The sequence below is a fragment of the Galeopterus variegatus genome, unplaced genomic scaffold, assembly GCF_000696425.1.
Source record: "Galeopterus variegatus unplaced genomic scaffold, G_variegatus-3.0.2 Scaffold527, whole genome shotgun sequence".
NCBI classification, from domain to species: Eukaryota; Metazoa; Chordata; class Mammalia; order Dermoptera; family Cynocephalidae; genus Galeopterus; species Galeopterus variegatus.
The window spans coordinates 368,376-389,567 of record NW_007726638.1 but is presented as its reverse complement, the minus strand read 5'-3'; the positions used below and the strand labels follow the sequence as shown (position 1 = coordinate 389,567).

Here is a 21,192-nt window from a genome sequence, read left to right as displayed (position 1 = left end):
AAAAAAAAAAAAAAAAAAAAAAAAAAAAAAAAAAAAAGAATCTTAAAAACATTGACAGTCAGAGCAGACTCATTTTTCTACTCATCCCCCAAATATCTGTTGAGCATCTGCTATGCCAGGTCAGGAGCTGCCATGAACAGACCAACACGACCGCTGGGGTCGTGGAGCCAACAGCCCAGTGGGGGAGACAGCAAGCAAACACCCGAGTGAGCGGACACACCAGCAAGAGACCTGGCTGCAAGAATGGGGGGTGTGCGGAGAGTCGCCGCAGAGTGGGATGCCTGACAGCGGCGGGGGCTACCATGTGCTGGGTGGCCAGGGAGGGCCTCCCAAGGAGGGGACAGTGGAGCTTCATAAGAGCAAGCCAGTCAAGCAGGGACTGGAGGGAGAGGGTGTGGGCTCCAGGGAGCACAAAGAGCTGGTGCAGACAGAACTTGGCACCTGCCGGGGGGAAGCAAGGAGGCCATCGTGCCTGGAGCCAGCAAGCAACAGGGAGGGGGCCTGCAGGGAGCAGTGAGGGGACTGCTCTGATCACAGACCAGAGTGGGGGAGTGGAGGTGATGGCCGGTCCAGTACCCCTGCCACCCCTTCTAACAGCTGAAAACATGAGCTCAGGGAGGGAAGGAAGCTGCTATTTATTGAGCAACTACCCCACATTGGGAGCTTCCTAAACAGTGTCATTTTACACACGAGGCCAGTGAATGGTGAAGTCACCTGCCCAAGAACATGGAGCCAGAGGTGGGCAGGCAGATGGAGTCTACACCTGGTGAAGCTCCTGCCAAAGTCACCCCACACTGGAATGACCACTGGAAAGCCAGGCTGCCATAAACCTTGGTTCTGGCACTTAGAAGCCCTGTGACCTGCACCAAGGGCCTTCTCCTCCTCTGTGCCTCAGTTTCCTAATCTGTAAAACAGGGGTAATAATAGTACCTACTTCAAATAGGTGAGGATGAAATGAGCTCATTTATATAAAGTGCTTAGAAGAGTGCCTGACACCAGCATGCACTGGACGATGTGCTTATGTTGTTATTGGCACGTATGTCAACAGCGGGGTCAAGTTGAGACACTAGGTCACCAGCCTCCCCGTGTGGTGTTCCTCTTGTTCACGGACGACAGGAGGCCTAGCTTGTGGAAGGTGCAGGTGCATCAGTCAGAGCGCTGCTGGGAAGAGAGGAGGCTTACCTTGGGCCCCCTGCCCACTCCTTGCTGGGTGGGGACTGGTTGGAGGGATCACAGGCCCCTGTAGAATAGCTCCAGGCTCTTTCTAATGTCTGCCTCAGGCCAGGGCTCCCACTCTTCAGTCACTCTCTGCTCCCCTTATCACAGGGCCCACCTTCAGCTGTCCAGCCCAAGGATCAGGGGCCACCCATAGCCCTCAACTTATCCCACCCACAATCACCTTAAGATGGGCAGGCAGAGCTCACCAGCCCCAAGCTACAGATGAGGAGGCTGAAGGGCAGCTAGGTGCCCAAGGGCACAGCAAGGCCAAGACAGGGTGGTCCACCCTTGCCCCCCACCTCCCAGCCCCTGCCCCTGGGGCCCGGGTGCGTCGCCTCAGCACAGGGCACAGGCAGCTTCATAACTTCCCAGACAGACACACAAAGGGTTAAACCCAGACTCCCTCTCTCCTCCATCCCAATTCTGGTCCTTGCTGACTCTGCTTCCCCTCCCTACCCCCAGCTATTCTGGGACAATGGAGGCAGCAGATGGCCCGAGTCCTGCTCCCTCCACCCGACCCTCAGGAGCTGGGAACAACCCGAAAATCGAAAATGTGCTGCTGCTTCTAAAAGCAGGCCTTCCCCATGCGTGCGTGCTGGGCAGGGAGGACAGCCACCACGGATGGCTCCATTCCATCCCCCACCAGGCTGCAGGGCTAGGAGTCGCCCTCGCACAGCTCACATCCCACGAACCCAGCATTAGGTCAGCCCAGACAGAAAGGAGGCTTTGGAAGAGCTTGAGCAGCCAGGCCCAAAACCTGATGTGCTTTGTGACCACACGCATAGGGCAGTCCCTCTCTGGGACTCAGGCTCCTCCTTGGAAGACAAGGAGCTCAGGTCCAGGTGCTCAGTGGTTCCAGACATCTCAGACCCAGATGTGGCAGAACAAGGCTTGTGGTTCTTCAAGAGTGGAGGACGTGTTCCAAAGGACCCCCCAGGCCTGGCTGCCTGGGTCGAGCCCCTGCAGCCCTCAGAATCTCTCCTCTCCTCCCCCATCCCAGAGCCCCACTGTGACCCCAACTCCCAGCATTACTGGGCTTGACGCCTGGTGGGGTGAAGAGACCTTTCTTTCCTAGCTCTGCCCCACCCAGAGCTACCATGCCTGAAGTTCCCCGTGATCACTTTCATTCATTCATCCACCAGTTTTAGGGCCTGAAGTTCTGAGGCACTTGCATTTATTCAGCCTTGGCTTTCTCATTGCCCCTTGGTCCCTTGAGGCTGAACCCCTCAGCTCCTGCTCTCCATTCTGCCTTCCCTGATTCTCTGACCTCCCCTAACCCAGGCCTTGAGGACAGAGAAAAGGAGGAACCAATCCCAGCATGCCAGCGCCTCACAGCGCACACACACTCACATGTGTATACGTCATGTACAAACACGTGTGATGTGGCCACAAATACACATGTGCACCACACGTTCATCCTTATGCACAGAGGCATAGAAGGGTACATGCCACACACACACACACACACCTATGCACACCCTCACACAACATGACACATGCACACACTAATAACAGTCACCTCACTGAGCCCTTCCTCTCTCTGTGCCAGGTTCTTTCTGCCATGCCCTTTACAAACATTATACCATACCACCATAAGTGACCACCATCACCACTGTGACAGGCAGACCCAACACCCTGCCCCAGTCAGGAACAGTTTGGCTGCATGTAACAGAAAACTGGACCAAGAGAGACATAAACAAATAAGGGTTTAATTTTCTTACAGAACCAGATGCTGGAGGGGATAGCTGTGGGTGATTGTCTTGGCATTTCCTTGCCCCAGACCCAGCCATCACACCCACATTCAGAGCAGGAAGATGGGGTATGGGACTGCAAAACCATCCCCAGAAACTTCTCTGTTAGTTTTGCTTAGTTCCCTCTGGCCAGAGCTGGGTCACACGGTGGCCCCTAACAGCAAGGGAGGCCGAGAAAGTAAGTGAAAGGGTCGCCATGACTGGCTGGGACCCATTATGATCCTTCACTGCGTCTGGGCATGCTGAGGCTCCGAACGAAATCTGACCCTGTTAATGAGGGCTGGGGAGCAACGACCTCCTGCTCCTGGAGACGTCAGCAACAACAGGATCTGTCACAGACTTTGCCATTAGTCCGCCCGGGTCCCTTGAGTGATTGGAGATCCAGCCTCTCTGGCCATTTCCTGGTGCACTTGGTCCCTGGGCTGTTCAGTTCACCTCCCAGGGTCCTTGGATGCCTTCAAAGCCAGCTACCATCCAGATCCTGGTCTTGCCCACCACCCAGAGGCCCTGCCAGGGACTGCCTACCACAGGGCACTTGCCAGGGCCCTAGTGCTGCCTTGGGAGGTGAGGGACAGCCAGAAGCCTCAGCCCCTGCAGTTCAGGACTCATCGGGCAACCAGCTGTGGACACCAGGGCGTTTCTGGGTAGAGGAGACAATGAAGGGAGCGAAACCTGCAGAGAGACCAGAAATGGATGAGATGGTCACCCCCACTCCTACCCTTGCCCCACGGGCTCCTAGGGGGCACATGCCACAGAGGTGGTTTGGAAGAGACTTTCTCCACCTCAGCACTATTAATATTTGGTGCCAGATAATTCTTTGTTGTCAGAACTGCCCTGTGCATTGTAGGATGTTTAGCAGATCCCTGGCCCTACAGACTAGATGCCAGTAGCATGCCCCCAAGTCATAACAATCAAAAATGCCTGCAGATGTTGCCAAATGTCCCCTGGGGGGCAAAATCAGCCCTGGTTGAGAACCACTGGTTTAGAGAAATTTCAAAAGCCAGAGAAGGCATAAAGAGACTTCAACTGGGACCAGATCATCTGACCACATGTGTTTAAGTCTCCACGTGGCTCCAACCCCATTAGGCAGGAATCTATGAATTCTAGAATCTTCAAGCTTAGAGGAAATTTAACCTTGATTCTTAAATTTCTTGGCAGGATAGGTATAGTTTACGCCTCTCCACTGGTGGGGAGCTCATCCTGTTAGAAGGCAGCTCCTTTCATCTTAGAATTTTGAATTTTTGTTCCTATGTTGAGCCAAACTCTGGCTCCTTGTGAGGTCCAACTTATTCAACACAGCCCTGGCCCCAGGGCCCTCAGAATAGCGGTGAGCTCTCTGCCCCAGGGCAGGCAGCCCCGCAGAACCTCAGGGCTAGGAGCCCAGGTCCCCCAGGGCTCCCAAACTTCAGGTAAGTCCAAAGTCCAGACAGAACCTGCCGAGGCCTCAGGGAGGTCCTGTGCCTCCTCCCCAGCTGAATGGGACCCACTCTCTCCTCTTCTCCACACTCTGCTTACACTGGCTTCCTTTACTTCCTTGAACAGGTCAACACCTGTCTCCCACCGCCAGGCCTTTGCATATGCTGTCCCCTCCCCCTGGAGCACTCTGCCATCCCCCTCCTCTCCTAGTTACCTCCTGCCAGCCCCTCAGGTCCTACATGTGTCCTACATGTCACCTCCTCAGAGAGGCCTTCCCTGCCCAGCCCCTATCCCCAGCAAACACTCTCCCGTAATGGTGACCTACACTCTTATACTTCCCCTCCATCTCCAGTACAAACCGTGCCCCGGACCCTCATCCCCCAACTGCCAGCCCCTCAGGTCCTACATGTGTCCTACATGTCACCTCCTCAGAGAGGCCTTCCCTGGCCAGCCCCTATCCCCAGCAAACACTCTCCCGTAATGGTGACCTACACTCCTATACTTCCCCTCCATCTCCAGTACAAACCATGCCCCGGACCCTCATCCCCCAGGCCCCTATCCCCAGCAAACACTCTCCCGTAATGGTGACCTACACTCCTATACTTCCCCTCCATCTCCAGTACAAACCATGCCCCGGACCCTCATCCCCCAGGACTCCCTCTGGACGAGAGCTCACCCCATTCCCTTCCCCACCCATTGTCCCTGAGTCCCTGTTCATTCCCCTGAAGGCAGGATCAGGCCTCCTTCCCCAGTTCCCAGGATCTCCGCATGTCACTGACAAGGGGCAGGAATGGAGTAGAGGGGTTGGGGGACAGTCAGGCTGCCCAGAGACAGAACAGATTGCCACAGGAGGAAGGAGCTCCCCGTGGCTGCAGGCGTGCAAGCAGAAGCCAGCCTGTCGCCTGGCAGAGATACTGGGAGGAGATCAAGCATCAGCTCTGGGACTGAACTGTTGGCCCAGGGTCCATGTGCCTCCCCCACTTCTCTCTACCCTGCACCACCACCCCCCCAGCCAGAGGCACAAGGCACCCTCAGCTGGCAGGGCTGTGCAGAAAGGAAGCTGATGCCACAGGCTCTGCTCTAAGTCTGCTCCATGCCAATGGCGGCTGAATTAGGCAGCCCCAGTCTCCCTAAGGCCTGTTTGGGGCAGAACTGGAAGGTGCCATTCCAACCCTCTGTCCACCTAGAAGAACCAGTTAAGAGTATCAAAGAAACAAAGAGCTTTAAAAAATAAAATAAAAAATTCCCTGCCAGCGTGTGAAGTTCCACCATAGAGCATCCCCTTCGCTCAGTGAAGACATTTCAGTCTTCCAGGGGCTCCTGAAGAATCCCAGAAGATCAGGGCTGGGGGAGCCCTTCAGATCCACAATGTCCAGCCTCTGTGTGTTACAAATGGGGAGACTGAAGCCCAGAGAGGGCTAGACACTTGTCCAAGATCACACAGCAAGCCAGTGGCAGAGGGGACTGAAATCCACTCCCTCCACAGCTGTCAACCCTCTGGGCCTGTGCTGCCACTTTCCCTTCCGGCTCCCCCATCTTTCGATGCCTGGACTCAGCCCCCACCCCTCCCATCCTACAGTTTCAGCCGACAGACCCACCTGGAGGGGTCCTCCTCAGGGGAGAAGGGGCCCTGTAGCTTAATGACGTTGAGTTTCCCCTCAAAGACACCGTAGCTGAGGGTGACCTGGGCAGGGAGAAGCAGAGAAGAGAGGAAGTGTTGGGGGCGTCCCACTGGGGATCCCCACGAGGGGGCAGCATTTTGGCAGAAGCAGAGAAGGCACAGAAGTCATTTCGAGAGGTGCAGAAAGCCTGTCTCTGCTCCTGAAATCCTGCCATTGGCAATGGGCGCTTCACTAAGCAACCCATCCCACTCCGCAAAGGTACTTTGCAGCTTGCAGAGCACTTTTATGCCCATAAACGCATTTGTCCCCTCAAGAGTTCAGCTTACCTGAGAGGCTGGGACAACACCCCTATCCTACAGATCTGGAAACTGAGCCTCCACAGGGAAGGCACCTTTCCAGTAAGTTGCATGTCTAGACCAGAACTGAGGTTTTCTGAGACTTATTTGGCAAATCCCCTCCCACCTAGAACCACTGCTCCACCATGAAATAAGGACATGGATGATTTCAGCTAAGAGGTAGTTGAGCACAGTGATTAAAGACCGTGGGCTCAGGGGCCATCTAGCAAGGGCTCAAATCCCCCTCTTCCCTATACTAGCTGTGTGCCATGGTTAGTTCAGTTGTCTGGGCCTCAGTTTCTGCATCTGTAGAGTGGGAATAATGTTAGCACTGACCTCATGTGAATATTTTGAGGAACCAGAGAGTTAAAGAAGGTAAGGCCCCCGGCATGGTGTGTGGCATGGTGGGTGCTCAGGAAACCCTAACCTTTAGGGTGCCCTGTTTTATGCTGCCCAAAATCTGCCCCTCTTCCTTGGCTTCAGGCCCCGCAGTCTTAATGAAACTGACCCCACACCCCAGTTCCAGGCCTGGCCAATCAACACTAATTCAGGAGCTGGGAGGAGAGAGATTATGTGACCCAAGCCAGGCCATCAGATCAATGAAGGCCAGCTCTGGGATCTGGAGGAAGGGGGTGCTCTCTTCCAGTGATGGGGTGGAAACCAGGGGCTGCCATCTAACAGCATGAGGGTTGAGCCTGCCTGAGGATGAGCCCAACGCGAGGGACAGCAGGCGAGAGTGGAGACAGTGTCCCAGGACACTGTCTGAACACCTAGACCCAGCCAGACCTAGCAAGCCAGGCCCTCGGCTTCTCAGCTATGTGAGCAAGCCAATACTTTTCCTTTTGTGTTTAGCCAGTCCACATTGAGGTTCTGTCACTTGTACCCAAAAGAGTCTGACTAAGACTGGCAGGTGGAAGATCCCAGCCTGGTTGGGGGTGGCCCTCCCAGCCAGGACCATCTACAGAGTTGGGGGGGTGGCATCTGCAGGGCAGAGCCAGTTTGACCTGTGAGCAGAGTCATTACCTGCCAGGTGGTAGGACGGGGCCCCGTTCCTCCCCCAGCCTAACATGATGGCTGAGTGTCCCCGTAAAGACCTGTGCCTTCCCAGTGACCTCAGGGTAGGAAGAAAAAGCAGTGACCAGTGGACAGGAAAGTTTTGATGAAGGAGAAAAGTCAGAAAGGGCTGGCCTGAAAAAAAATAAAAATAAAAATAAAAGAAATGGCTGGCCTGAAAAAAATAAAAGAAAGAGCTGGCCTGGCCCCTTAGGAGGGATGTGGGGAGGGTGGGAGATTGAAGAGCAGAGAGGGGGACAGGAGGCAGGGGGTGGGGAGCAGGGTGATAGTAATCTGAAGACAGCTTCATCTCATCTGTGCACTTGAGGACCAAAGAACTTCAGCATCCCAACTGCTAAGCTTTGAGGGTTGGAGGTGAAAAGAGCCGAGTCACTGTGTGTCCTTAGGGGGCCCTTTGCCATACTGGGCTTCAATTTCCCCATCAATGGGGTATAGCCAGGCCTCATAATCTAGAGTTCCGGGTTAATTTCAAATACAAGGAGGGAGTGGGTAAAGGACACCCTGTGTTCCTTTAGGGGGACCTGTCCTTCTCCCACCCTCCTCCCCCATTGCCACCTGCCGCAAGGCCAGCTCACCTGTTGCAGGAGCTGGGCAGCCCCCAGCAGTTGCAGGGTCTCCAGGTGGGAGTGGAAGAGGGGGCTGGGCTGCAGGTGTCCGCCCAGCTTGCACTCAATGATGTAGCCCACAGTGCAGTCATCGGGGAGCCGGATGAGAGCAGATGTCTCCACGAAGCGGGAGCCGCTGAGGGACAGAGCTGGACTGTAGCCACTGGCTCAGGCCCTCTACACCTAGAGTTCCCCAGCTTCTACCTCCGCCGGGTCCACCCGGCAGAGCAGAGCTCGGCTCTAGCTTCTGCCTCTGCATGTTGTATGGTCTCAAGCAAGTCCAAACCTTGGGGAGCCTCAGTCTCCTCTGCTGTGAAATGGGATGATAAAGGGCCTGCCTTCATAGAGCTGTCATGAGGACTAAGTGCAGGAATAGCGAGGTGAAGCCCTTTATAAATGTATCCTTTCCTTCTCTTCCTTTCTTTTTATTCATTGTCGAGCTTCAGAATCCACCTGGCACCAGATGCCTTGCTAGGGCTGAGGATACAGAGGAGAGAAAGAAGTGCTGCCTGCCCTCGGCAGCAAAGCCCCTCCTGGGGGCAGACAGAAGGGCGAGCAGGTCGTTCAGAGCAAGACCGGTGCTAAGACAGAGCGAAGCTCGCAGCCTGGGGGGCACAGGGAGAGAGAGGTGGGCTTCCCAGAGGAGGTGGCCTCGGCAGCAAAGCCCCTCCTGGGGGCAGACAGAAGGGCGAGCAGGTCGTTCAGAGCAAGATCGGTGCTAAGACAGAGCGAAGCTCGCAGCCTGGGGGGCACAGGGAGAGAGAGGTGGGCTTCCCAGAGGAGGTGGCTGGTTTTAAATGGAGTCTTATGGATGAGCTGGAGTCAGCCGGTGTTGAGGGAGGGGAGAAGTGTTCCAGACAGGGATATCACCTGACGCACACACCCTGTTAACGCCCCTTCCCAGGACACAGCCATGGCGAATGGGTGCAGTCTCTTCCCCTCCCTAAGCTGTGTGTCCGTGAGCTGCACCTGCAGGGGTAGGCGGGGGGCTTAGTCTATTCCACACAAAGGTAATATAGAGGTGGGCAGAAGCCTGGCTGGGGGCACCCCAGGCACAGGGATGGCCTGGTCATGTGCACATGCCTGCCGTGCATGTCCTAGGACACGCCCTAGGACAACATGCCTACTCCTGCTCCAGCATGAATCCCCCCCACCAGGACACCTCGCATCCAGGGCAAGGCAGGGCAAGCTGGTGTAGTGGCGAAGCACATGAGCCTTGGACCCAAACCCAGCAGCTGGCTGTCCTTGAACTTGGGTGACCTTGGACTTGCTTAACCTCTCAGGGCCTCAGTTTCCTCAGCTGTAGAAACAAGGCTAATACCATCTTCTCCCCCACGTATCATGATCCTCTTGGTGAAGCACAGGCCTGGCTCAGAGTTGACCCTCAATACAAGGAAGTGGCCTCTGATGTTGCTGTTAATGATCATAACAGCCTGCCCAGGAAGACCTCAAGAGGCTAGGCCTTTGCCACTTCTAGAATACCAGGGCACCCCCACCCCCATACTGAGGGCTTCTACTACCCTTAGGATCCCCCTCATCTGGGGTCCTCTAGGGCTGTCCCAGCTCCAATGCCTCTTCCAGGGAGCCTTTCCTCCTGTCCCCAACCAGAAGGCCCTTCTTCCACCTCTCAGAGCCCTATACTTGGCCTTCCCCTCCCCTGTGGCATTGACCAGTCAGAAGAGGGTTGCAAATAGGACCTAATGTTTCCCTGGCTCCTACCAGGTGCCAGCCCTAACACTTCCTCACTTAACCCTCTCAACATACCACTGGTCATTGTATTAGCAGATCCATTTACAGACGGGGGACTGAGGCTCCCGGAGCTGACGCAGCTTGCCGTGTATGATAGGATGCACTAAACCCTGCATCCCTGAGGGCAGGTGGCAGGTGGCTTGCACACCACTAACTGTGCCACTGTGACACAGAATAAAGGAGGGGCAGTTTCTCCTGAGCTCATTCTCAAGCCCTTCCTGCTGCAAAGGCCCCTCATGCACAATGGTAGCCGCCCCCTCCCTGCCCTCCTGCCAGCCCCTGGGTCTCTGCTTACCTGGCCCATGGGGCCATCTTCAAAGCCAGTTTGCGGTTGATGCAGAAGCCAGCGCCCCCGGTGGCAAACCAAAACTGTACCAGCCTCTGGGAGAGAAGAAGGCCAAGGTGCTGGGTGAGCCTTGGGGTGGTGGATGGGGGACAGCCAAGCCACCTGTCACCCCCAACCAGCATGGCTCAAAAGCTCTTTATGTCACATCTCACTAGAGTCTTGGTATAGAATGGCATTAGTATGCTCATTTTATAGATAAAGAAACTGAGGCCCAAAGTCACATAGCTAATCATGAGTGATGAAGTCACCAATCAGACCCAAATCCAACTGGATTCTGGCTAAAGGGGGTGTGTGTCATTTTGTCCACCCAGCACACCTTACCCCCTACCCCTGAGAAATGTCTCTACCTCACTCCATGTGGCTTAGGAGGGACTGCCAGACACAGCACCTGCTCCCCTAGGCCACAGAGGTGGGCAGGTGCCTTGGGAATGATCAATCACAAGACCACATCCCTTGACTCAGTGATTGGTTCAGCAACAGGCACATGACTTAGGCCAACCAATCTAAGTCCTTCCCTGAGCATTATCTACTGACTGTGAGGAAGAGACGCTCTCTACTGGGTCATGAGACTGGGGAGCTACAGTCCTGATGCCACATACACCCAGCCATCTCCACTGGCTTCCCCACTCTCAACTCCTGGGACCAAGAAAGCTTTCTGCAAAAAAAGAGAATGAGGGGCTGGCCTATGGCTCACTTGGGAGAGTGTGGTGCTGGTGACACCAAGGCCACGGGTTCAGATCCCTATATAGGGATGGCCGGTTAGCTCACTTGGGAGAGCGTGGTGCTGACAACACCAAGTCAAGGGTTAGGATCCCCTTACCGGTCATCTTTAAAAAAAAAGAAAAAAAGAGAGAGAGAGAGAGAGAGAGGCCTCTCATGGAGTAAAGAGAGGACAGACAGGCCTGTGAACCAGAGCGTGGTGCTGACAACACCAAGTCAAGGGTTAGGATCCCCTTACCGGTCATCTTTAAAGAAAAAGAAAAAAAGAGAGAGAGAGAGAGTGAGGCCTCTCATGGAGTAAAGAGAGGACAGACAGGCCTGTGAATCCGAGGCCAGCAAACCCCTGGACATCTCACTCACAGGAACAACAACTTCCCTTTGGGGGTTAAACCACTTTCTGCCCCTGCCTGACATCCTCACAGCCCATGGTCTCTTCCCCTCCTCTATGAGGACCCATAAATTCACCCATGAACTTCTCTAAGACGTTTGGGAACCACTATACCCTTTCAGCTGTACCATCTCTTGGTCTAACAAGTTCCCTAAGGTTACCTTCTCCCAAGTACCCAGCTGGTGCTCAATTGATGCATGTTGCATTGGGTTATCTCCAGTGATGCATCTGTGAGAAGAGCTCTGGGTGGGGAGTTAGGAAGCCTGGCTCTGAGGGCCCACCTCCTCCACTGCACTGTGTGACATTGAGAAAGTCACTTCCCCTCTCTGGGCCTCAGATTTGTCACCTGTGAGTTGCATTGGGTTATCTCCAGTGATGCATCTGTGAGAAGAGCTCTGGGTGGGGAGTTAGGAAACCTGGCTCTGAGGGCCCACCTCCTCCACTGCACTGTGTGACGTTGAGAAAGTCACTTCCCCTCTCTGGGCCTCAGATTTGTCACCTGTGGGCACACTATCTGCTCTAGTTCTGAAATCTGATGGTTCTCCTAGCCCAGAGGAGTCCTCCTCCTGACCACTTCTATTAGCCGACCTCTAGAAACGCTGCCCTTTTAGAGAAAGGTCAGGGCTCAGCAAGGCAGAGTGAACATGCTCTCAAGGAAATGACATACAGGAGGTGCTAAGTGCTTATTTAACGAATTAATGAGTGTGTGGCTTCTGCTCCTGGATAATTATAGTAACAACAACAGCAGTAGCAATGCAACTACCTAGCCCTGAGCACTTACTGTGCCAGAAGATGTGCCCAAGGCACAAAGAAGTGAGGTCACTTGCCTGAGGCCCCAGAGCTGGGACTGACCCCAAGCCGGAGCTCCTGCCCCCCTTGCCGTCCCACCCTGGGGGACCCCAGGGTCTGAACAGGCCTGGACACTTTGGGGCTCTGCCACATTCCAGGGCAGAGTCCTGGGGTCCCACTTTGGGGTGTGTAACAAGGAGGGGAACAGGGCCTGGTGTGCACAGTCAGGTGCTGAACCTGCCCGACAAAGACACAGCTCAGAAGCGAAGGCTGAGCTGAGTCAGATGCTGAGTCAGGCACTGATCACTAACACTTAGGAATGTCTATTACATCCCAGGCCTCCTTCCAAGGTCTCAGATAGCTGACCTCATTTCATTCTTTCTTCTAAGGTCATAACCACCCTGTGAGAAGGGGCTGTTTTCACCCATTTCACAGATGAGAAAATGGAGGCACAGAGGTTAGGTGACTTCAATCAAGGTCACAAGGCCAGGAGGTGGCAGGTCTGGCGTGGGAACCCAGGAGTCAGTCTCCAGAGTGGAGTTCTCAACCCTAAAGGCAAACTGATTAAGCAGAGGTGAGTGGGTAGGGACAAAGTGGTGTGGGTGCCTAGGGGGCCCCTTGGCTCACCTGGAAATGCGCGCGTGCACACGCACACACACACGGGGCTCGGGAGGATTTAATTAGGGCTCAGAGGCTGATTAGCTGCTGATAATTAAGACTTTGTATCTTCCATTCTTGTTCTCCCTAATGAAGCAGATGGTGACATGGGAAAGGACAGCAAGCCCCACAGAGTGCCCAGCTCCTGCACCAGGCCCTGCCTCTAGAGAGGGGACCTCCTGACCTGCTTTTCCCTGGGGCCACTCCAACACCTGAAGCCCAGTGGGTCCTGGGGACAAGAGGAGAATCATGTAACATTTGAGACATACTTATACTAAAAAATTCTTCATTGTTTATCTGAAAGTCAAATTTAACTGGGTATCCTGCTTTTCTTGTTTATTTGTTTTCTAGACCTGGCCACCCTCATCTGTGTCCATGCAGGTCTGGAGTTGAAGCTGGTACTGGGGACCCCAGTTGTGCCAAGTGTCCACTCTTCAGTTTCTGGTCAGTGAAGAAGTCTGGAGGGAGGGGTCTACCCAAGGGAGGAGAGTGTTCTGGGGCTCCGAGCAGCAGTAATTTATCACCTGGCCCAGCAGTATTCTAGTACCTGAACTCACTGTGTGACCAGGACAAAGCTCCTGGGTGACTGAGGCCTTGCTATGTGCCCATCTCCATGTCTCACCTGCATTATCTCAACCTCCCCATTTCACAGAGAGGGAAACTGAGGCTCAAAGAGGCGAAGCTACCCGCCCAAACCTGCAGAGGTGGGCCAGATCTGAAACCTACAACCAACCCCCCCCTCCACCACACCCCCAACCCTGGGACAAAAAGGAGGGGGACGCCGACCGTGCGATTGCGGGGCTGCGGCTCAGAGGCGTGGATGGGCCGGTTCAGGCTGGGCCTCCCCACATAGACATCCTGGGCCGGCGGGAAGGTTCTCAGCAGCTGCAGCAGTGCCCTCGGGTTCATATAGTTGTCGTCGTCCACGTGGCAGAACCACCTGTAGGGATGGAGGGAGACAGTGAACTAGTCTTGGGGTAGGGGGATCCGGGGTCGAAGCCAGCCCAGGCTACCAGCCGGCCAGGCTGGCCCCGCGCCTTCACAGCCAGTCAACACGCAGCTTCAGGGCAGGGGTGGGGGTGGCTGACATTAAGGCACCTGTTTTATGCCAGGCAGCCTGTGGTGTAAGCTTGTGAGGAAGGTGTACCCACTCAGCAAATGAAGACCAGGACTCCAAGAGGTTAAGATGCTCACTCAAGGTCTCACGGTCAGTGAATGGCAGAATTTGCACTCAGCCGGGCTGCCCAGTCCAGTGCACGCAACCTGCTAGGTAGGTGGTGGCTGGAGTCAGACCCCAGGAGACCCAGGGGTTATATTCATTGTGTCCAGAGCATGTCACTGTTTTCTGACACAGCACTGAGGTAGCCTGAGGCAAAGGCCACTTCTACCCCCAGAGACCCAGAAACACTCACCTAAGCCCACTGGCCAAGAAGGCATCAAACTCAGCAGCCGTCTTGCAGGACAGAGCTGGGTGGCTGTGCTCCGCGGAGCAGTTGGTGACCACAAGGTGGGACCCTGGAGAAGCGAGGAGGAGTCAGGGGAGCCTGCCCAGCTCCCCCCACAGCCCTGAACATTGTGAGCACACAGAGCAAGGCTGGCCTCAGAGAGCCTGGAGCGGCCCACCACTCCTGTGTCACACACAGCAAAACTGAGGCCCAGGGAGAGCTGACCTGCCCAGGACCACAGAGCTAGAGGACAGTTGGCTGGGCTGGGACCCAGGTGTCCAGGGCCTTGTCCAGCACAGCTCCTGCCCATACCCACACCCACACTCATTTCCAGGGAGGAAGCCTGCTCCCCTCCTAGGCAAAGGGAAATCCCCACATGGCAAAGATAGACAGCCCTGTTTCCTGCGATCCCCCAGGCCAGGGTACAGCCACCCCAGCTTTCTCTGGCAACAGCCAACATCCCCCACCCAGACCAGGCAGAGTTACCCAGTCTCTCCTGGAGGCCTTCATCTGGTCTGTCGGTGAAGATGAATGTCTAGAAAGAAGAAAGAGGGGTCAGGACTCAGGTCAGCCAACGGTAGCCCCAGGCCAGTCTGCAGCACACCCCAGCTGAGCCCCAGATAACCACCCATCCAAGTGGACACACAGAGCAAGCTCTGTCCTCCTCCAGTGACAGACACTTACCCCTCTCACGGTCACATGCTCCTTTAGGACAATATACAACACACACACACACACACACACCCTTGCACCACCAGTTTTTGCAGACACACAACTTCAGGGTGTGCACAAGCCCACAGTCTCACACACACCCATCCCCTTACAGAGCAGCACCCACAGGGACCCAGCCATAGTCACGCCCCCTCGGTGGAATCACACCCTCTTCTATCACACACACAGACACACACTCGCTCAAGCCACAGTCACTCACTCACTTCTCAGTCACATATACACAACCCTAGACCTTTTGTCAGGAGACAGACTCTGTGAAAAGACCCACACACCCACACCCTGGGACACACCACTTAGGGAGACGGTCACACTCTCGCAGTCACGCAAACCCACTGTACAAGTGCTGAGGCCCGTAAGCATCTCCGAAAGTCTGCATCAGAGCCCAATCCGGCTCTCCCAGATCGGACATGCATGCCACCAGGAGCTCCCCCATGACCCTCTCTAAATCTCATGAGGCAGGTGTGGTGATCTGTCCCCTTCACAGATGACAAAACTGAGGCCAAGCGATGGACCGAGGTTGGCAAGTGCCAAGCTGGGATTCCAACCCATGAGCCTTGGACCTCTTCTCGCCACCTCCAGGGCAGGTGGAAGCCACGCAGCCCCTAAATAAACCAAGCACAAACTTATGAGAGGCAGAGACAAGGCCTCCAGAGCAGGAGGTGGGCAAGACAGAGACATGCCCATCCAGGGGCATGTCCAGCACCCATTCCATGCCCAGCCCAGCATGTGCAGAGCTTCTCTTCTGCCCAAGCAGGTCGTCTAGTCCACCAAGCACCCTGAGGGCCAGTGAGGGCTTCTCTGTCCTGTGAGATGTCCTGCCAAGAACTGGGACAATTTTGAACCCCTTCAAAGTGAGGACCAAGGAGAAAGTGTCCCACCTTGTTTAAAGCCCCTCAACTCCCTCATCCCACTCAGGCCACACCTAGCCTAGCCCTGTCCTCCCACCAAGCTCGGGGCCTCCAGCTGCAATGCCCCTCTCTGCTCACCCGTGTACCTCTCCCTCCTTTCCAGGAATTAGTCCTTCAGATCAGAACAGGCCCTGCCTTAAGCCTCAGTTTACCCATCTGTAAAGTGGGGGAGAGTAGTGGCTGTGAGAGTGAAATAAGATCATGTATAAAAAGGGGCCAGACCATGGCTCACTCGGGAAAGTGCAGTGCTGATAACACCAAGGCCACAGGTTTGGATCCCATATAGGGATGGCCGGTTCGCTCACTGGCTGAGCGTGGTGCTGACAACACCAAGTCAAGGGTTGAGATCCCCTTACCGGTCATCTTTAAAAAAAAAAAGATCATGTGTAAAAGAACAAGGAAGGGTTGACAGTCATACGGCATCTTGTACTCCAGGGGAAACTGAGGCATGGGAGCCCCGGAGGCCAGAAGCCAGGGTTGGGCACAGAAAGGAGCAAGAGGGAATCAAGCCTGTCTCCAAAGGCCCACAGCCACAGGCCTGCTCCTGAGCCCCTGCCAGCTCACAGTGGGTTATTGCAAGACTGCCGCATTCGCTCAGTTCTGTTTTCCTGTCAGCACCAGAATCAGATAGCACCCATACCCAGCGCTACCACCCTCCCACTAACACAGTCTGTGGCTCCTTACTATTCTTGGGATAAAGGCCAGCCTCCTAAATGTGGCAGCCTTATCTCATGACTTCCTGCCCCACCCCCGGGGACTCTCTTAGCCCGAATTTCTTTCGGTTCCCCAATGTGCTGCACACACTCACACGCCCTTGAGCCTTTGCACAGCTCTGCCCTGTCCCAGCCTCTAACCCCCAGCGCAGACATGGCCTCCTCCAGGAAGCCTCCCCGACACCCTGCCAGCTATTTTAGGGACCCCTCCTAAGTGTTCCTCACCCCGTTCCTCCTTATGGTAACAGCAATCCCTTTGGTAATGGAAATTTTTCTCTTGGTCTCTCCCCCCAGACAATGGCATCCTGGAGGCCCAGGACTGGTCCAGTTCATTTCCTTGTCCTGACACGTGGCTCTCCTCAGGGAGGCCTGGACAGGGCCCACCTTCTGAGCCTCTCTCCCTAGGGTCTGTCTCCCACCATCAGATTTAGCTAACACTGGGGGCCCCTGGAATTTCATGGGGTGAATGTTGGAGGCCCAAGCCCAGCCCTGGTCCTCTTCTCCATCTCGCCCCGTCCCTCAGTGATGCCATCACCAGAAAGCTGGAGACTTTCACGTTCACACCTCCATCCCCGGCCTCTCCCCCGAGCTCCAAGCTCTCAAATCCCTGCAGCCATGACATCTCCCCCAAGGGGCTTAATGCACCAAGACTGAGCCCCCCACTCCCCCAAGAACTGTTCCTCCCTCCCAGCTCTGCCTTCCCACTTGCTGGGACCCTGGAGTCACCCCCGCCTTCTCCCTTTCTCTCCCGCCTCAAATCCAGTCTGTCAGCAAATTCTGTCCTCCCTGCCTTCAGATTATCCGAGATTCGGCCTCAACCCTCCAGCCTCCACAGCCACCCCTGGTCCAGCCACCATGGTCACCTCCTGTCTGCCTTGCTACAATCGCCTCTTCCCTGGCCTCCCTGCCTGGTCCTGCCCCCACCAAGTCTGTTCCCAACACAGCCTCGAAGGATACTGTAAAAGAAGTCAGGCTTTTCTTGCCCTACTCTCTGGCAAACTTGTGCCACCAAACAGCCACCAGATAATTGAGCTCTCTTGAGTTTGTAGCATGGGCCAAATGGGCTAGGGAATGTTTGCTGATGAAGAACTAGTAAGCCCAAATAAAGCAGCGGGGAGCGGGGGGAGGCCAGAACCGGGGCAGGTGGTTTCAGTCCCTGGGAATCCTGAGGTTGGCACAGAGCGATGGGAAGTTTCCTCTGAGCCGAGGGCTGCATTTAATTTGTTTAAGGAGGGGACCCTGACAATGGTTAAAACTTCACAGGCGTCAGGAAAACAAAGGGACAAGCAGTCTGCTGGGCAGGGGAGGGGGTGGCTGGGGACCATCTGCTGCAGAGAAGGGGAGATGTGGGGCTGCTGCCACCTCCCCTCCACAGCCCCTCTGCTCCCCGCCCATGAGGGGACTGTAGGGAAGAGAAAGAATCCCTGCAAGCATAAAACACTCCTCCCCCTGCCCACCCCCTCCGGGGGACAAAGGCCGGCACATGAGCCCCAGCCCTTCAGCCCGGGCCACAAAAGCCCACCTGCCACCCGACCGCCCTTAACTAGCCTTAACAAGCCGAGACAGAAGCCCAGCACTGGAGTTAACCAGCTCAGGCCCATTCCAGACACTCCTGTCCTGTGCAGATGGGGAAACTGAGGGCCAAAAGGGGGAGGGCCTTGACCAAGGTAACAGAAAGAAATGAGCCAAAGGGTGAGAGATGATGGGATGGCGAGACTGGGTCTCCCTGTCCCCCCAGCCCTTCCTCCATCTGAGCATCTTTTCTCCTTTCAACTTAAAGGACAAGATTTCTAGATTCTGCCCTTGCTCTAGGGTCCAACTGAGTGAATTCATCTCCTACCTCTACATATCCACTCAGTTTCCTTACTCGGGTTGCTGTGAAGTTAAGTGAATGGACACATGCAATATGCAGTCCCTCAGAGGTAAGCCGCTGGCAGGCATTCCCACCCCCAACCCTGGCGACTGCCAGGCACAGCCTCCCAGGTGAAGGCCCCAGGACCCTCTCCTGTAGCCCAGTGACTCAGGCAGCTCTAGGCTCCCAGGCCTCAGCTGAGAGAGAGGCACCCAGCTGGAAGGTACACAGCCTCCCAGGTGAAGGCCCCAGGACCCTCTCCTGTAGCCCAGTGACTCAGGCAGCTCTGGGCTCCCAGGCCTCAGCTGAGAGAGAGGCACCCAGCTGGAAGGTGGAGTCTGGGTCCCTCTGGCCTCTGCCCCCTCAGGCCTTCTGGGTGACCCTGGTGAGCGTGGCCCCCTCTCTGGCCTCAGTTTCCTCATCCGGAGCAAGGGCACCATTATGGTGATCAAGACAGGAAAGGTCCTCAGACCACGTGAGGCCACACTCCCGGGTACACACAGACACAGAGCTGTAAACAGGAAGGTCTGCAGGGAGGACCAGCCTTGGTGGCTTCCGCAGACAAAACCAGGATCTCTCTAGGATGAGAAGCTGTGTGGGGGCCCAGGGAAGAGCTGGGCTGCTGGGGGCACAGCTGGGAAAGGGTTGATCTCAGGTGCAAGGGTTTTGGTGCCAGGAAATCAGGGCAGGGTGCCCCCCAGGGGCCTTGGCCTCTTCCAGGAATCACCTCCCCCTCTCTTTGGTCTCCCAGGAGCCCTCAACGCCTCTAAAGGCTCAGTCACTTCCTCCCACTGAGCCAGCCACCAAAGTGGAGACAGGGTGTGTACGCACATGTGCGTGTGTGTGAATCCGCCCTCCACCTCCCCCAGAGATGGTCCCCAAAACCCCCAAATCACTGGGTTTGCTTGAGGGGGTCACTGGGTGCTGGGAAGGCAGGGCTGGAAGGGACACAGCGTGTCTATGCTGCCTCCCCTAAAAGACATAAGCCAGGCACCTGTGTCACCCACACGCCCTTTGTCATAGCATGTCTAACACTCACACTTGGGCTCCATGTGTGTGAGCACATGCACACACATGCACGCGCCCGCGCACGCACACAGTCCCACACGCCAGGCAGGCCTCCCCCAGCTTCTTGCCCACCACTGCCTCAGCTTCCTCCCTTGGAGGCAGCGCAACAGGAAACCAGCACAGGAGGTGAGATGCCGGGCCCCATGGCTCAGGGCTCATCCTCAGCAGCAGAGACCTGGGGGGCAGGGGCTGCCCACGCCTCTGCTGCCTCCCCCTAGACAGGCGCCACCTGGACGTTCTCCTGCCTCAGCTGCCCAGTCCCCCCACCCTCCTCCCTCAGAGTCAGGCCTGGATGCAGGTCGGGGTCTGGGCCACTCAGAAGAGGACTCCAGCCCAGCTGCCCAGCACCCACCAATGCCCCCCATGCCAGGCTGGGCCGGGTGGGCAGGAGTGAAGCCCCCACTGGAGTGGCCAGGGAATAGAGGGACCCCAGAAGGCACCCAGGAGCTAGGGCAGGGGCCCAGCCTGGCCCCCAGAAGAGGTGGAGCTGTGGCCCAGAGAAGCTCCTGGAGACAGCCCCTGAGGCCCGGGAGGAAGGAGGAATGGAAAGATGTTTGCAGAGCAGGCAGGTGGTGGGCGGCTTCTCCCTTGAGGCAGCCAGGGACCCCAGCCTGCATAAGCCCCTCGGGCCGGGGGTCACTCCCAGAGTCAGTGTCGCCCACTTGTCACCTGTTCCCTGGTCCTGGAGACCCACGTGTCGAGCAGCAGCTCCAGGCGCGAGTGGTGGAAGGCCCGGGTGGTCTTGACTGCAATGAAGACATCATGCAGCTGCAGCTCACGGGACCCCAGACTTGGCGGGCTCAGCTCAGGGGTCTCCCGCACCCCCTGGGGGGACAGACTCGAGTGGTACCGTAGCGACAGGAGCCCCATGCACAGGAGGGCAAGGAGGGCGCCGGCCAGGCCCCGAAGGAACCGGTACTGCATCGGCTCTGGGACCCCAGACAGCTCAGCCCCCAAATCCCCACCGGACCCGGAGGGGGAGGGCACGGTGGTCAGGCGGGAGTCCCGGCTGAGGCGAAAGTCTGGCAGGCATCAGGGATAGGCAGGGAGGGGAGAGATGGGAGCTGGGGCTCTGCACGCGGAGGCTGAGCCATGGCAGCCCGCCGCCAGCCCTCCACCTGCTCTCGCTGCCCTCCCCGCGGCCGGCTCTGGGGCTGCCGGGCCCCGCCCCCGCCTCAGTCTGAGGGGCGGGGCCAGACACAGGGTGCCCCGGAGCTGGCTGGAAAGGAGGCACGGGCTGGAGGGGCAGCTGGGCTCTGCCAGCTGCTGCCGTGGGGGTGGAGGCAACAACCCTCCATGCCTGATGGAAGGGAGGGGCTCTCCAGCCTTCCCACTCCCCAGAGACCTGTCAGCCTGGCTCTTTTTTTTTTTTAAAGATGACCGGTAAGGGGATCTTAACCCTTGACTTGGTGTTGTCAGCACCACGCTCGCCCAAGTGAGCTAAGCGGCCATCCCTGTATGGGATCCGAACCCGTGGCCTTGGTGTTATCAGCACCACGCTCTCCCAAGTGAGCCACCGGCCGGCCCAGCCTGGCTCTTTCAACACCCATTATTTTGCAGTGTCCTGGTGTGTCCAGCCTCCCGGCTTTCGCTCACACTGGTTCTCCTCCTGGATACTCTCCCCTTCTCCCCATCCTCACCCATGTTTTCTCCTCCAGGCTGAATTCTGTATTGACTTGAAGGCTCAGCTCAATGGTTCCCTCCTCTAGGAAGCCGTCCCTGGTAGCCCCTCCCAACCCCAGGACTCCCACAGTGGTTTGCTCAGTTCGTTTGGTCTTCACAGGGGCTCTGGGACTGTCATTCC

At 56.4% G+C, this 21,192-nt stretch overlaps 1 protein-coding gene across 2 annotated transcripts; it reads right to left on the bottom strand.

Moving 5' to 3' along the window:
- Positions 1-2,907: 2,907 nt before the first annotated feature.
- On the bottom strand, positions 2,908-20,508 carry MFNG (MFNG O-fucosylpeptide 3-beta-N-acetylglucosaminyltransferase). Of its 2 annotated transcripts, XM_008569769.1 has the most exons (8): positions 20,058-20,508; positions 14,602-14,650; positions 14,083-14,185; positions 13,457-13,610; positions 10,066-10,151; positions 7,992-8,157; positions 5,984-6,069; positions 2,908-3,641 (listed from the first exon to the last, which is right to left on the bottom strand). In XM_008569769.1, the coding sequence occupies exons 1-8, from the start codon at positions 20,310-20,312 to the stop codon at positions 3,575-3,577; spliced, it is 966 nt and encodes a 321-aa protein (XP_008567991.1). In that variant the 5' UTR covers positions 20,313-20,508; the 3' UTR covers positions 2,908-3,574. The 2 variants fall into 2 exon arrangements, with proteins under 2 accessions (XP_008567991.1, XP_008567992.1); XM_008569770.1 differs by lacking the exon at positions 5,984-6,069 and having other exon boundaries at positions 20,058-20,416.
- Between the last annotated feature and the right edge of the window lie 684 nt (positions 20,509-21,192).

Coding starts and splice junctions, on each gene's coding strand:
- MFNG (XM_008569769.1), bottom strand. CDS start 20,312: ATGCAGTACCGGTTCCTTCGGGGCCTGGCCGGCGCCCTCCTTGCCCTC. Junction 14,186..14,601: donor AGGCCTCCAGGAGAGACTGG/GTAACTCTGCCT, acceptor TCGCTTCTCCAG/GGTCCCACCTTGTGGTCACC. Junction 6,070..7,991: donor CTGCCCAGCTCCTGCAACAG/GTGAGCTGGCCT, acceptor CTCCCTGCCCAG/GTCACCCTCAGCTACGGTGT.